This window comes from Leishmania infantum, chromosome 19 (genome assembly GCF_000002875.2).
Source record: "Leishmania infantum JPCM5 genome chromosome 19".
Lineage (NCBI taxonomy): Eukaryota > Euglenozoa > Kinetoplastea > Trypanosomatida > Trypanosomatidae > Leishmania > Leishmania infantum.
The window spans coordinates 97,640-113,750 of NC_009403.2; the positions used below are offsets into that span (position 1 = coordinate 97,640).

Genomic DNA, 16,111 nt, shown 5'->3' on the forward strand with positions numbered 1-16,111 from the left:
TTACGTGTTCCACCTCGAGAAACACAACGCTGTTATATGTGTGTGTGTGCATGTCAGTGCCTGTGTCTAGGCATGCAAGATGGTTTTCCGTTGATACAGAGAGTGCCCGTCACCTTCTTGACATGTTTGCCTCTCCATCCCTCTTGCCCCCTAATGTGCTGTGAACGCTCGCTCTAACGCTTGTGTTTTGCCGTGTATCGCGGATGTGCGGATGTGACTCACCTTTTCCCTCTTGCTCCTGCCGGCGCGGCTGTTCTTGTGGCTGTTGCTTCATAGTGGCAATGTCGCCGGAGTAGAGAACAGCATCTCTGGTGGGGGCTCTCTTCCTCCCTTCCCTGTCCTCTAGTGTGTGGCGCAGCTGGACTGTGTGACGTTGGCGGAGGCCGTTTATTTATGTTTAGCCTTTGCTTGTGTTCTTGTGTACGGGGTTGCGCGGTGTCGTGCACTGGGCACCTTTTCGCTCTCTCTCTCTGAGACCCCTCTCTGTATATATTTTCTGGCGTCTCGTGCTTGTGTGTGTGTGTATGTGATTCTATCTCTGCGTGCGCGCTTCGCCTACCTTGCCAATTTTTCCCCATCCCCTCCCTCTCTCGTGGCGCGTTGGTTTCGGTGTTTATAGTTTCCTCTATTGTGCCACCACACACACCACTCTCTCTGTTGCTCGCTTGCCACTCCCTTCTTCCCTCTTTTTGATGTTTCCGTGGCTTCTCACCTTCTTTTATTTCCACGTCATTTGCTTCTCTCGTCATGTGCGCCTCCGTGCCTGTTTCTTCGTTACGTGTGTGCGTGTGGTTGTCTCTTGTCTGGTCCCTCATCACCTCCTCCTGCCCGTTCTCCTGCATCTTCTGAGTCCTTCCCTCCCGAAGCGAATCGAGTGGCCAGATGATGCGCCCCCCCCCCTCTCTCTCTCCCTCCCACACATGCACGCAGCAACAACAACAACAGTGAACAACGCACGGGCAAAGAAAGAGCCGTAGCTGATGATTTAGCAGGGAGACGAGAGCACGGACAATTTGCCTAGCTCTCCTCCCCTTTCTGGCCAAGGCTGGACAATGGTGGCGCGCCTCTCTCACGTGCACGGGGTGGGGATGGGCACCGCGTCTCACCCTCTCCTATCTCTCTGACGTGTCCTCATGCCTGGGGGATGCACACATGCAGTGCATCTCAAGCTCTTCAAGTAAAAACAAAACGGCCAGAAACTGGCACCGATCAACCCTCACGTCTTCCCTTCTGCCTCTGCTCGACGTCACTCTTTTTTTTTTTCTGCACCACACAGCACATCCTCCATCCTTCCACCTGCGCCCCGGCCGTGTGCGGTGATGTGCCTTTGTACAGCCGATCAATGCATGCCGTCATGCGTGTATCTTGAGCATTTGCTTGCCTTTGCTTCTCTGGCCAGCCCTTTGCTTTTCTTTGCTTGGGCGCATCTTCTTTCTCTGCTCTGGTGGTGCCGCCACGTGGTGGTTTGCTTGCTTCGCTTGCAAGGCTGCTTTGCCGTTCTCTCTCTGTGTGCGCGTGTGCGACGCCGTCGCCGTCTCCATCCCCATCGTCCCCGTCGGCGCCGTCTCGTGCTGATCGCTGTTGCGTGCGTGAGAGCGGACGTGTGCAAAGCGGGGAAGGGTGAGTTCAACGGCGTCATCTCTCGCAGCGAGTCTTCGTCCCTCTTCCTCTTCCTCTTCTTGTCTGGTGCATTTTTTTTTTTTCGCGTTGCCGATGTCCATCTCGGGTGCGGCTCCCCCGGAGCCTCTGTGTGGGAGGGAGTCGGGCGGCAATGTACCAGGCAGTATGGAGGCGCTCATCAAGAAGCTTCACCCTCTCTACACTCAGCGCGTGCAGCCGCTAGAGGAGATGTACAGCTTCGACGTCTTCCGCCCCAGCTGGTATGAGGAGACAATCCTCAACGAACGCCCCTTCATTTCGCTGTTTGGTCCGTGGTCGGCTGGCAAGACCACCTTCATCAACTACCTCTTGCAGAGCAACCACTTGTGGACTGGGCCGCAGCCGACAACGGCAGAGTTCACGGTGGTGATGTACGGCAAAGAACCGGGCCCGGTTGCCGGCCAGGCGCTGGCCAACTCGAAGCATCTGCCGTTCAAGGGGCTTCTCGATTTTGGCGAGTCCTTCATCAGCAACCTTAAAGGCTTCCAGGCGCCCCATGCACTCCTGGAGCGCGTCACGCTCATCGACACTCCTGGCGTGCTGGAGAGCTCTAAGGACATTCACCAGCGCAAATACGACTACGTGAACGTGTGCCGCTGGTTTGCGGAGCGAAGCGACTTGATCTTCGTCTTTTTCGACCCCAGCAAGCTGGACGCCGGCGGGGAGCTTCGCCAGCTCTTTCAAACCTCCTTCAAGGGGATTGAGAATCGTCTCCGTCTCGTATTGAACAAGGCTGACACCATCTCCACCCAGGAGCTCATGCGGGTCTATGGCAGTTTGTTCTGGAACTTATCCAACTTCATCAACACAACGGAGCCGCCGCGAGTCTACGTTGGCAGCTTTTGGGATAAGCCGTACAGCCCAAACTCCTTCTCTCGTCTCTTCGCTGAGGAGAAGTTAGACCTGCTGCATGAGTTGCTCGACGTCATCCCGCAACAGGCGAGGGACAAGAAGATCGCGTCGCTCATTCGGCGAGCCAAGGAGGTGCTCGTGCACGCCGCCATCATTGGTGGCATCCGGGCCGACCTGCCAGTTCTCTTCGGCAGGTCCAAGGCGAAGAAAAAGGCCGCGGAGCAGCTGCCAAGGCGCTACGAACTCATCGGCGCTCGCTACAAGATGAACCACCGCGACTTTCCTCCTGTGCAGGCGTATCGGTCTTTTCTGGAGCGCTTCGACGTCGCGAAGTTCCCACCGCTGCAGAAAGCGGAGAAGGCTGGTCTCATCCGTGGCATTCAAGAGCTGATTGACACGATCCTGCCATCCATGCTGCGGCCAGTGTGCAACACCCGAGCTGCAAACCCGTTTGAGGAGGATAAGCAGACGGGCTTGCTGAGCATGTACCGCGATCACGTGTTCTTGCAGCGCGATGGTCGGTCTGGCATGCAGGGGGGCACTGACAAGGTCGCCGCCACCATGGGTGAGGGGATGCGCGACTCGGCGACCACGGGTCTGTCTTCCAGTGTTGCCGCCGCCCCCGCATCCGGCCCGTCGTCTCTACTTGGCCCCGGCACCGCAGTTACAGCACCTTCTGCGTCGCCATCCTTCACAGAGTCGCCTTCCCTCGCGATGGCTGCTTCTTCCACGGCTGCCGCCGCTCCGTCGCCGCCGCCGCCGCCATCATCAGCCGCGGCGACGTCGTCGCCAGCTGACATGCAAGCCATGATGGCGATAATGCAGCAGATGGTCGCATATCGGCAGCAGCAACAACAGCAAGACCGACAGAGCAGCAGTGCACCTGCGACCGTCAACTCACACGGGACACTATCCTCATCGTCCCCACAGACATCGGGAAATCCTGTTGAGTCCTCCGTTCCGGTGACCCCGCAAGAGTCGGACCTCAACAGCGAACCGTGCCCACCTACCGTGGTGCCTCAACCCGGCCTGTCCAACAACTGCGCTACCCAGGTTAATGCATGGGCTGGCGAGGACGTGTCAAAATCGCAACACTGAACCGAGCGCTGTGCTTCCTGCGTATCACAAGCTTGTCTCTCCCTATTCTCATTCTCGGCCAACAAGGAGGATCACTGATCTGCCGCTGTGGGCGCGTCTAACTTCTTCTTCCCTCTCTTCCTTCCTTTGCGCGTCTTCTTGTGTGCGGGTGTGCTCGCGGTCTCTCCGTGGTCTCCTCATGCTCACCCATGACGACACCACCTTGCTCAGTGTATGATGGTGCATGCCGTGTGGTAACGGCTCTTGGGGGATGGCAGGCGGGGTCAGAGTTTGGCTCCGCCACCCCTTCCTCCGCTCCTGTCTTTACGCGACCTCACTATCCCCTTTCTCCGTGGCGCTCCCCCGTTCGCTAGTCTCTCCCTCAACCGTTGCTTTTTTTTTTCTGTGCGCTGCCGCCTGGTCATGAAGACCTCGAATGGTGCGGCCAGGAGTTGGAGAGCGTTTGTCCACTGCCCTCGCTTTATGAGGTAGGGCGCCATCAGCGCAAGGCCCACCCCGCACTCCTGACGCACACAAATCGGAAGGGACTGAGGAGGGGCGGGGGGGCAACGAAGGGAGACGTTGATGCTGCACGTGTACCTAAAAGAGACGCCCTGGCCATCGCTGAGATGGGGTAGCGGGGGTGCGGACACACGCACCAACAAGTTCCAAAGAGGCTTTCTCAACTTTCACTGACGCTGCGCATGCGACGCCGCCACCGCTTCTGTCAAGGATGTGCGCAAGAGGCGGGGATGGGGGCATGCATGTGGGAATAAAGGGGAGAGGGTGTGCCGTTCCACCCTGTCCTCCGCTATCTTCACATGGCTGTCACGTTGAAGCCCCTTCCTGCGGGTGCTGTGTGACTTGAGTCTCAGCGCCGCACCACTAGCTTCTCACTGCTCTCCACACGTCGACCCCTCGGTTTCCACTTTCTACGCTTTTCTTCTCTTTGGTTGCTTCTGCATGTCGGGTCACATAAACTGCGACGGTTGCTACCTGCTGCTGCGCCCTACCGCGTGAACCACGTGCGTGCGCCTTCTGGCCGCATGACCACCTCGTTGTTGATACCGCAGACGACTGCATCGCTGGTGCGCGCAGACACAGACTGTAGTGCGTGGCGAATGAAGAGAGGAGAAAGGGCCGTCACACTCTCCCTCCCTCGTACCGCTCTGGCTTCTGGGCAGCGTGCAAGGCACCCATGCACCCACACACGCACAAATTTCAGCAACGCCCTTCCGTTGCCGCTGTTGTAACGGCCGCCACCCTACAGCCTCTGCTTTTCCAACGCTGTGTGGCTGTTTCGTCGCGAGGGAGAGGTGAGTGGGGGACGCCCACCACCAGCGATACCGCGAAGAGCATGCAGCGCAGCATCTCTCTTGCACCGCTTTCACTTCCTCCCTCATCCTGCGCTTATCGAGTGCGCGTGTACCGTGACGCACAGTTCCCTCACTCAGTGCTCGGCGGGACACGATGCGCGACGAAGTCCGTGATGATGGCCTACATGCAACGCCGCCGTCGAGCAGTTGTGACAGCCACAATGGCAGTCATGTCCTCCATGACCCAGAGCTGCTTGACTTGATGGAGGCTGCGGAGGATACGGCGCTGTTCTTCCGCGTTCGATCCGACTACAGCGAGGCACCGCCTTCCAACAATGAAATCGCTTTTAGCATGTCAGAGCAAAAGCCCACCGCCGCGAGCACAGACGGCCCGGCAACCGTCGATATACCTGCCGCAGCGTCGCTGCCTTGCCTGCCCACTTCGCTCCTCGTTGGCGGATCGCTGTTTGTGCGTGAGACTCCGGTGCCGTCGCCCGCTGCCATAGCGCACGGCAAGACGTCATCTCCCTTCGGAGCGGCGGGTGTCCCAGCTGGCTCGGTCCTCTGCCCTTTCACGCGCGGCTTTGTCTCCATGTGCTCGCCACACTGGGGCCACCTGTGCGCTGTCGGTTTCAGAGTTCGTATGTCGCTGCACGGTGGCAGGCGTGTGGTGCTACAGAAGCCGCACCTACTGCTAGCCCGCGCACGTCAGCTGCAGGATTGCACCATGCAAGACAGCCTCAGGATACCCAGCAAGTCGACGCAGCCTCACAGCGCCAGCTCTGCGAAGACGCTCAAGGGCTCTAGGTGCACGGAGACGAGAAAGAGGCGTCCAGCAGCGCTTTTCCAGATGTGGGGCTGGAGCCCGCACCTGCAGCAGACTCTCGGCGCCACATTGTGCTCGGCCCCACTGGAGAGCGTGGCCGCCTTCCGTGCTGCGGTAGAGGCAAATATGCTCACTGGAGGCTTCTGTAAAGGCGCACAACTCATACCAGTCGCGGGGGCTCGTGGCAGTCGTGCGGTGATGCCAGCTCCTTTCAGCTTAGGGCAGCGCACCACGTCCGTGAGAGATGGAACCCGAGAAGGACAGGCAGCGGCGCGCTGCCCGTGGAACACCCGATGCCGCGTCCTGCAGCCCCCCTCCTCCTTGAGGCTGGGCTGCTCGTCTACAAGCGCGGCCGCGTCGTGGGTCACCGCGTCGGCATCTGAGCCGATGGGATCGCCGCCGAAACTCCCGCATCCGTGGCATGCGTGGACAGAAGCCCACACGGACCGCCCCACGTTGCGGCTATTCGGCCTACCCGCCTCGGTGCGCGCTGCTTTTCTCGACGTTCCTTTCCCCTCGCCCTCCACATCCTCGTCGTCGCCGACTCCAGCAGCGCTGATGGAGGCCGCCTGCGGTGCCGCGCTGTCCCAGCTGGCGGGGCAGGTGCAAGATGCGGTGGAGCAGGGCCAGCTTGCCGCGACGTCGCGACTATACTTCTGCCCCCTCGCCCATGCCGTGGACTACAGTGGCACTCTTGACTTGCGTGCGTTTTCTGTGGAGTGGGGCCGGCGGCACTGCGACGGCGGTGGCGCATCCGCTGCGCCGCGAATAACAGCGGTACTCAGTGACTCGTGCCCTGTGCTATCGCTCGGAGCGGAGCTGCCCATAGGCGATGATGCTGATCCTCCTGATGCGGCGGCCGGACGCGCCGCTTCCACTCCGCCGCTGAGAGTGGTCTTCTTCAGCAACGCCCACATGCTGTCGAAGCGAGCGATTCGCCGCTTACTAGATCAATGGACCCGGAATGGAGCGTCAGTGCGCAAGCTACGCCAGCAGCAGCAGCGCGCGCGGGCCGGGCCGCGCGAGTGGCGCACGCTCATGGGTAGCCGCCTGCTTCTTCCGCTTGATGCCGCGGCCATCCTGCCCCACGTCCGAAGTCTCTCGACTCCCTTCGGCGACGTACAGGCCGTCTTTATTGGTTACACGGCAAGCCAAGGCCCTGTCGAGGGGGCGAAGGTGATGAATCCGCCATCTGATGTGGGTAAGCATGCGCCACTTCCTCTGCCGGTGTTACCATCATCAACAACGCCTGTAGGCTTCCCCGTGCGCGTCGAGCTTGCGGTGAGCGCGAGCGCGCATTCGGACTTGCTTCATGTCGAGGAACCCCTCTCCGCTGCTCTGCTCCGTGCATCCACCCTCTATCGCAGGTGCCTCGACGCAGCACAGCGTCGTGAGTTGGTGGAGGCGGTGGTGCAGAGCACTGTGGATGGCGCGCCAGCGGGAGCCGTCTTCGCAAAGCGGGAGTCACAGCGACTCTCTAGTGGTCGCATTTTATCCGAAACCAGTAAAGTGCCCCTAACTAGCACTCAAGGTCGCCTGCAGCTGCACGAGGCGTGCGAGGCTGCGCTGTCGCTCTTATCCCCACTGGAAGGCTTCCTGCACCCACACCTCGGCACTGAGGGAACTGGCGGCAACCGTCCTGCGAGGGACGACGACGTCGTGTCGCTGCTTGTCATGTACCCACTCTTGAGCACCGTGCGCATTCGCCACGTACTGCTAAGCGCTTTTCACGTACGTGTCACGCCGACCTCCACCGCAGGTGATGAGGCTCCATCGACTGTGGCTGCTGCTGCTGCTGCTGTCGATGGCCCCGTCGCAGCTGGGGAGATGGTGTGTGTGCGCGTCGGCAGCGACAGTGGCCCTGCCGGTGCCGCAACGGCGCCTCCCTCCAACCCCCGCGTCCGCTTTGTCGCGTCGCGCCGGCGCGCCAATGAGAATGAGCAGCGGGAGTTTCATGCCCTGCTGCAGGCGGCGAAGGTGCGTGCCGCGGCGGAGGCCTCAGTGACGGCGACCCCTTCCTGTGTGCCGCGCGCACCGCTTCTTTTTCAAGCGTATGCCGCTCACGTGGAGCCTCCGGTGCTGCTGGGGTTGTGGACGCCGACGCTGCTCTTCCGGGCCCCGACTTTGGCGGATATGATGGCGTTGCGCTGCTTCTTGTTAGAGCCACTCCGCGCCAGCTACGCAGCCTCGCACCGAACTCCTACAGATGCGCTGCATCGCGCCGGCTTCGCGGACGGCGGCGGTGGCGGTGACATGATCGCGCTTCGAGTGGATGATGTGGACGTCATTCACTTTGACTACGCCGACGGGGCAACGCGCCACAGGCGCACCCACCGCCTGTTTGGTGTCCGGGCATCCTTGTGCCCCGCATCTGCAGCTACACCGCCCCCGCGAACAGGAGCCGGCGCGGTGGGCGAGGAGAGTCTGCGGGACGCGAGCGGCCGCAACCCCATCGCGCGCGAGCTGGCACTGTTGGAGACGCTGCTGCAGCAGTGTCTCAAGGAATGTGCGCGGACAGCGGCGTTTTTCCCGCTGTGGACGGAGCACCGCCGCTACGACGACGCCGCTCCCTGTGCTACCACGCACCAAAGCAGCGTGGCGGGCCCCATGACGAACCATGGCGATGGTGGCCCCGCAGGGCTCAACTTGCTGCCCTTCCCGTTCTTTCCCTCCAGCACCAATCACCGTCCCTTCCTCGACTTTCCTGGCGTGATGGAGTCGTTGGCGTCGTGGGCACCACGATCGACAGAGCTGCGCCTTTTGAGCTTGGCTGCGGCACAACGGCCTTCCCTCTCCCTGACGATCCGCAGTCGAGTGGTGCTGCTGGAGTCGGTGTACGTGCCGGAAAGCGACGAGGTGGACGCACCGGACGACGATGCCGAGAAGGTTGCAGCAAGGAGCGGGAGAAAGGGCCCAAACCGCGTGGTTGTTCGACGCGGGCAGGTGTGCGAGGTGGCCGGCTTTGTTCCCTGCGGCCTTCTCCTTGGCTGTGGAGCGGCGTCAACGGCGTCGGAGGGCGCCGGGGGATCCAGGAGCCGCGACGAGAGCGCTACGCGTCGGATGTCTCTTCCACCCCTCGTGCGGCAGCAGGTGGCTGGTTGGTCCCTCACTGAGCGGCGACTGATAGAGCACTACATGGCACAGCAGCGGCACGCATCGGCCTTGCCGTTGCTGCGCTGTTGCGCCGCTTCCCAGCGCAGCTGGGAAGATCACCTGAGACAGCCGGGCACCAGCCTTTTCGTGCTTGCTCCACGCTGCACCGTTGTCGGCGGCTACCGCTCCCTTCACTACTACGGCCTGCCGCTGCTTCACCTGCCATTGCTCATCTTGGCTGGCGACTTAGCCCGCTCTCAGCCTTCCCACTCGGCCGTGAGCCCCTCCAAGCTGAGCAAGACCGCCCTAGGGTCTTGCATAGCGTCGCGCGCGTCTGCCTCGGACAGCGATATTGGCGTACCGCCAGCACTTCTCACCGCCACCTCGCCCTCGGCCTCCTTCGACTATGCCCTGCCTCATCTCTTTCACCCGCATCACGCCGACCCGGCCAGCTGCAGGGCAACTCTGTGCTTGACATCACAGGAGCGACAGCAGGCCCTCGATCTACTCTTCGCACAACTGCGCAGCGCCACTGCCACGGTCAGTGATGGCCCGAAAGCGGCTTGTGGAAACGACACCTCACCACGCTCTCCTATATCCTTTGTGGAGGACATTCTCTTTTCTGAAATGCCTGATGGCACTCGCAACGGGAAACCCGCGGATGCTGTTACTGCAGGTGACCGTAACAGCAGTGATGCGCACGCGGTGTTCACGCCACCAGTGTGCTGTCCGCTGCTGACCGAACTGGCCCTCTACTCGCGCGTGCGGTAGACCATCTCCAGCCCGTGCATGAGGGCCTCGACAACGCCGCGCTCGTTTCTAAGCGGCACACATGCGCGTGCGCTGAGAGGTAGTAGAGTACTGAAAAGGAGGAAAAATGAGCGTAGTCTTCATCGATTCAGCTATCCATTGGAGATCTCAGCGTGCAAATACATGCGCGTGCGTGCTCCTCACCACGCCGTGGCCTCCTTCCTTTTTTTTTCGGCGGGTGGGGAGAAGGGGGGCTGTAACGGGAACCGCCGTGCACTTGATAAGTGTCCTCCACTTTGTTGTTGACTGGATTGCTTCCCCACGTGCACGCCTCCCTCCTCTTCCCATTTCTCCCTCTGTTCTTCTCTGCTCCCATCGCTGAAGGGACACGGAGCGCATCTGCTCCTCTTGATCTGCTGCCGCTGCTGCTCTTCTTTTTTTTTTTGGATGGGGTGGCGGAGAAGGGGGCGCTCTCCTCTTTTTTTTTGTGGGCGCTCTCGTTGTGGACTTCAGGCCGCCTCGCCCCGACCCCGCCCCGCTTTTGGCTTGTCTCCCGTTCATGCAACGGAGGAAGAGAAGGCCACGCGAAAAAAAAAGATAATCAACGAGCGCCACGAAGAGCATTGTTCACCTCCACAGGTGTGCGCGGTTGTGTGGCGCGCCGTTGAGGCGAAGTGCGCTGGCCTCTGTGTGCATCTACGGTGCAGAAGGTGTGGACCAACGACGGATTGCTCACCACCCCGCATGGGTTCCTCTCTTTGCATCTCTCTCTCCCCTCGTGCTTGCGTGGCTTTTGCAGCTGGCGATGCCGCATCGGGTGCCGTGGCCTGCGCACGTGCGTTCGTGTGTTTCCTCTGCGCCTACCGGTGTCTGCGCCGTCACGACTCTCTCTTCGCTCTTCACTGTCTTGCACCCGTTCATCTCCCTCCCCCTCCCCATGCGCGCGTATCTGTGCGCATGTGCCAGCTGTGTAGTAGGGATAGTACGCGTGATCTCCTATTTTGGTTTGGCTGTGTATACCCTGTCTTTAGTGGGCGCGCTAGGGAACCATCTGTAGCACAGCGATTCCCCGGCTTGCACGACACACACACACAAACACAGACACAGACACGCCCGGTCTTACTCAGGCGCACGTCGGTGTCGTCGAGCCAAGGATCTTTGGTGGCGAGTTTGAATTCACAGACAACGCAGGAGGATTGTCCTCTAGCTACACACACACACACACATACATATAGAGAAGGAATCTCGCGCCAAGGGAATCGGGCGAGCACGCGCACTTGTTGATCGCCACGCACAACCTCTTCCCCACCCAGCTCTCTCTGTTTCTCTCGTTCTCCCGGCGCTGCGCTTGCACATCCTCACATCGCTGCGGTCTGTCTCTACGCTGAGCCCCTTTTGATTTCCTTTCTGCCGTCTTGTCGCGTCTCTTCGCCTTCCTTCTCATCCCTCTACCCCCCAGGTCGCCCCCTTTCCGTCCTCTTACCCTTCGCCGCCGCCGACTGTCGCCGGCTGATGAAGTCCAACGTCGAGGCCGACGCCGCCGCGATGGGCCCCTATCACGGCAACGGCATGATGGCACCTGCCATGAGCGCGAACGAGCCAATGCAAGTGGTGTACAACCGCACACAGAAGCGCGTGCCGGTTTTCCGCGACAGCCTGATTATGTACGAGCAGCAGATGGTGCGGGTGATGGAGGAACTGCGCACGCTGACGATGGACGTGAATGCGCTGCGGGCGCATTACGAAGAGGCGCTCCAGGAGAAACTGTACATTGAGAACCTCGCGGCACAGGCGGAGAAGCGCGTGCAGGACGTGAAGGAAATCGTGGACCGCTACGTTGGTGTCAAAGACGCGGTGGTAGCCAGCGACGGCTTCACGTATGAGCGGGAGACGATCTCCTCGTATATCGAAGGCTGCAAAGAGGCTGGCGGCACGCCGACGTCATACCAGACAGAGAAGCCGCTGACCTCGCTGCTGATCCCGAACCGCTCGCTCAAGACGCTGGTGGATCGCTTGGCGACGCTGCAGAAGGCGGAGCCGACGCCGCCGGCGCCGGCCGACCGCAACCCGGTGCAGCACCACTCGAAGTCGATGACGGCGGGCCGCGCAGGAAACGTCTCTATCAACCAGCACGAAGGCCAGCGGCGCAACATGCACGGCGGCGGAAAGGACAGCTCCGGCCCGGTGGAGCTGAACGCCAAGGGGGAACGAGTGCATCCGTGCATTCGTGTGTACGGGTACTGCAACTACAACGAGAGCTGCGCGTACGCGAAGTATCCGTACGATGCGTGCTTGTCGAATCTGAAGAACAAGTGCCGCTTCAAGAACCAGTGCCACGAGCGCCACGTCGAGTTCCGCGGCCCACTGGACGACTACGGTAACTGCGCTTCCACTAACCAGGGGCCTAACCAAGAGATCATTGCGTCCGAGCCCGTGGGGGAAGCGAACAAGTAGACTCCGTGTCTTTCATCTTGGGCGCTCCTCTGTCACCCTCCGTCACCCTCTGCCACACGCACACAGACGCAGACGCAGACAGAAGTTAGTTGGCCAGAGAGGAGAAAGGCACCGCAGCCACCCTTGCCAGAGGGCCGCCCTTTTTCTTTGTCGCTTTAAAGGTTATATGTGTTGCATCTCTCTCTCTCTCTGCGCGTGCAAGATTGCTGCTCATGCCCCTCCCACTTCCTGTTGGATGCTTGCTGCTCTATTTCCGAGTGCGTGTGTGTGTGCGTGTATTCTCTGCTGTCGCCCGATTCAACGCCGGCATTTCTGCACCTCTCTCTCTCTCAGGGCGCCTCTTTGAGAAAGAAGCCGTTGTCTCCCCACGCCCACGCATCTGTTGTCTTTTCCAGCCGCCCCTTTGTTTTCGTTTCGCTTCTCTTTCTCTTCCCTTCCCCTCCCTTCTTCCTCCTCCTCACATCTCCTGTTCCGTGCTCGACGCGCTCTCGTTTCTTCGGCTCCTCTTCTCTCTCTCCTCCCGCGACCTGCGTGACCGCTGCCCTGAGTGCTTCCTCTCTTGCCTGTTCTTTTACCGTGTGTGCGGAGTTGCATCCTCCTTCTCCTCCTTTTCACGCTTTTTTCGCTCCTCGACTCCCCCCCCCACCCTTCCCAACTCGCGTCGCGTGGCTCTGGCTGCTCTCGCCTTCCTTTTCTTTCCATTGTCTTTCTGTGTGCGTGCTAGCCGCGCGCCCTTGTTGGCGTTTTCGGCCAGTGCGCGCTGGTAAGGCAGTAGCCTTATTGCGTGTATGCGTCGGCTGTGATGGCCGCGGTCTCGTGAAAGCGCTTCTTGCCGATGTGGTCGGCGAGATGAGGGGTGGGACGGGTTGTTGAGAGGAAGGATCACGGGCTGGGGTGAGTCGGTGACTCGGCAAAGACGACGCCTCGTCTAGTACTGTTGCTCGAACAAACTCTTCTCCCCGTTCGGCCCTACGATAAACGACGTTTCTTTTTCCTGTGGTTGTCTCTCCTCCGTGTTGCGAGGCAACAAGAGGACGTTCTTGCCCAGGCGCGCACGGGCACCTGCCCGCACTTCGGATGCCTTCAACCGCGGGCTACGAGCATCGACAGCATGGAGTGCAGATGGCGCGCTGCCCACTGCTGCGCTCGCGTTGTTGCGCCTCCGCCCCCGCCGGAGCCGCTGCCCTCCTGCCTGCGTCTGCTGTGAGGGCGTCCGGCCCGGCGTTGAGCCCGATATGCTGCGTGTAATCCGTGGATCGCTCAAGGCTCGAAGCGCGCCTTCTTTATAATCTTGCCCACAGCGGCCTGATTGCGCACACCGCGCTCGCGCTGGGTGGGCTCCTCACTTGTCTGGTGTCCGCGGCTGCCCACCCCCTCTGCACTCTTAGAGGGACAGAGCACGGGCTCTCTGTGCGCAGTCGCATGCCTATGCACAGGCCCCTTCGGCTGGCCACACCGACTCCTGTGGGAGGCGTGCGGATTCAGGAGAGGGTGGTGTGTCCCCTGCCGCCACAGACTCATGGCTGCGTCGCACCTGCCGTGGCACGCGCGGGCAAGCCCCGAAGACGCGCCCCGGTGAAATGGGCGGAAGCGGAGGATGAAGACAGCGAGCCCCCGAGACAGCAACGCCGTCCTGAAACAGGCCCCACGATCTGAAAATGTGAGCACTGTGTGCACGCGCTGCCAGCCACAGCTGGCATGGTGCGTCGCATTCACGCAAGGCATCCAGAGGTCGGCAGAGCAAGGATGATGGACGGTGAAGGCGGGAAGAGATCCACACGAATGAACCCCCCCCCCCCCACACACACACAGTGCATGCGTGCGAAGCATGTGCGGCACGCCCTCCATCCGACCGTGTGGGCTGACGCGGCGGGAAGCACGACGAGAACACGGCGAGCCGCGCCATCGAGTCCTCCCGGCTCGAATGTGGAGAGTCACTGCAGGATCTTGTGGAATGCCGTGGCTTGAGGCGACGGAGGGCGAAGCATGGCATGCGGCCCGGGCACAGGGACTCGGAGGGCCCTAGCCCGCAGCTGGCCAGCTTCCTGCTTGAACTCACCTGAGATGCACCTTGACCACCTCCTGTTATCCTCGCGGCGGACGCCACCGCTTCCGGCCTGGGGCTGGACCCTGGACGCAGCCCTCTCGGATCAAGGCATGCCGTCCTCCCGCGTCTCCGCCTGGCGCTGATCGCGCAGCGCGTATCGGAGAAGGGGACGAGGAAGGGCGAGACGAGTCCGCACGACGCACGGCCCGATTCGACGGCAGCGACGGCTCGTCCTGGTGGACCAGGAGGTAGCCGTGGTGCAGCAGAGGTAGGCGAGCCTCGGTTGTGTCTGCGTGTGTATGTTTGCTGACTTGTGCGTGGTGGAATGACATGTAAAGAAAAATGGTCTCCTGGTTCCTTCGACGCCAATGGATATGAGTGGGCAGATGACCGTTCCTGTCAAACCAATAGTCTGTGTGTGGTGCTTCGCACCTGGAAAAGATGTTGGTGTGCTTTCATGGGACGTCGCTGGATGTCTCGCTGCTCCTCGCTTTACCTCTCGGGGTGTATTGGCGGTGTGCGTATGTTGTACTTGTGCTCGTTTTTTTTTTTGGTGTTGTGCCGTTGTGTTGTAACGCGCGCGACTCGGTCTTGTGGCCGTTTTTCTCTTTGGTTTCTTTGTTTCTGCCGGCGTGTGTGGTGCATAAGCGTGCGTGCGCACGTCCGTCCTTTGTCCGGGACGCGTTACCTTGGTGCTTGTCGATGTGCACATGTATGTTGTCGTGTTGCATTTGTGTGCGTGTGTGTGTGTGTCTCTGTTGTTTGCTGGCGGGGTGCGTTCGTCTCTGTTCTGCTCTCTCCGCCCTGCGCTGTGTGTGTATGGGTGGGGCGAGAGAGGGAGTGGAAGCGAGAAGGCGAGAGTGAGAAGCACCGGAGGCGTTCTCTTTCTCTGTCTGTGCCCGTCTGTCCATTTTTTCGCGTGCGTGTGCGCGATTCGCCAACTTGGTGCTCTTTGCGTTTTTCGATCCCAATAACTACCGCGGAAAAAAAAGCAAATACCAGATTATCGCACGACGTTCATCGACAGCAAGTGAGGGTCAAGCACAGATGCCGACGTGGCGCTCTGGGGGAGCGCCTCGTATAAACTCATGCACCGATGCACGATGAGTCCGACGTGCTTGCACCCGCCAACACTCACCAACGCGAACACGAGTTCTACTTGGTGTGTATGTGAGCCCACAGGCAGATACGTCTCTCCACGGTGGCGCGCCTTTGACCGCTGTCTTGCCACGTTGAGTGCGAGTGAAGGGCGAGAAGAGGCGCCGGAGAAGTGAGTCGGAGCTGTGGCAGGCTCTGTTCCTTTTGAAAGCCTTCGACAGGAGTGCAAGAGGGGGGAATGGTCGAGACAAAAGACAACACAAAACAGCGTGAGGAGGAGGAGTGCGTGAACCTACTCGCCGCCACTCGAATGGCATGCTGCAACAACCATCAGATCGTCTCCTTTACCCTCCCTCCCGCCTCCCCCCTCCCCCGTCCTGTTCGTCTACACGGCATTTTCGATGTCGAGGAAGTTGGCCATTGTAAGCGTTTGCTTTTTCCTTTTCCCCTGCCCTTCACGGCGTTCACGCGCACGTACACACGCGTGCTCCCATGATCGCTCAGAGCGACTGTGTACGCTAGCGGCCACCTATCACAACCACCGCCTCTCCATTTTGCCTTGCTATCTCTTGACTTGCGTTGTTCCTGTTTTGCGCAACACACGTGGCCATTCCCCCCTCGACACACCAACCGGGAATTTCTCTCTTTCTCACACACACACACACACAGAGGCGGGCGGACAGATACGTTTTGCTTTTCGTCGCGCGTGCGCGCCTTTCCTGTCTCGCCTCCTCCCTCCTCTGCTACTGACGAAGCGTAAAAAAAAGCGTTGAGCCTTCGACGGCACCAATCAGGGGCAACAACGAAACAACGCGCGCGCTTAGAGAAGTACATAAGAAGTCTGAATCGACAGACACACCGACACGCATCAAGGAGTTCCTCCCTCCCCCTCCCCGAGCCATCACCTCACCCGCGTCAAACTCCCGCATCGCGCACGCG

The 16,111-nt window shown here is 60.5% G+C and overlaps 3 protein-coding genes across 3 annotated transcripts; all 3 read left to right on the plus strand.

Moving 5' to 3' along the window:
- Positions 1-1,713: 1,713 nt before the first annotated feature.
- On the plus strand, positions 1,714-3,609 carry LINJ_19_0270 (putative sarcalumenin precursor; the record flags this gene model as incomplete). The annotated part of the gene is made up of 1 exon (XM_001464954.1): positions 1,714-3,609. The coding sequence occupies one exon, from the start codon at positions 1,714-1,716 to the stop codon at positions 3,607-3,609; it is 1,896 nt and encodes a 631-aa protein (XP_001464991.1).
- Positions 3,610-5,496: 1,887 nt separating this feature from the next.
- LINJ_19_0280 (conserved hypothetical protein) lies at positions 5,497-9,594 on the plus strand (the record flags this gene model as incomplete). Its single annotated transcript, XM_001464955.1, has 1 exon — positions 5,497-9,594. One exon carries the CDS (start codon positions 5,497-5,499, stop codon positions 9,592-9,594), a length of 4,098 nt encoding a protein of 1,365 aa, XP_001464992.1.
- A 1,524-nt stretch (positions 9,595-11,118) lies between these two features.
- LINJ_19_0290 (putative RNA binding protein) lies at positions 11,119-12,027 on the plus strand (the record flags this gene model as incomplete). Its single annotated transcript, XM_001464956.1, has 1 exon — positions 11,119-12,027. The coding sequence occupies one exon, from the start codon at positions 11,119-11,121 to the stop codon at positions 12,025-12,027; it is 909 nt and encodes a 302-aa protein (XP_001464993.1).
- Between the last annotated feature and the right edge of the window lie 4,084 nt (positions 12,028-16,111).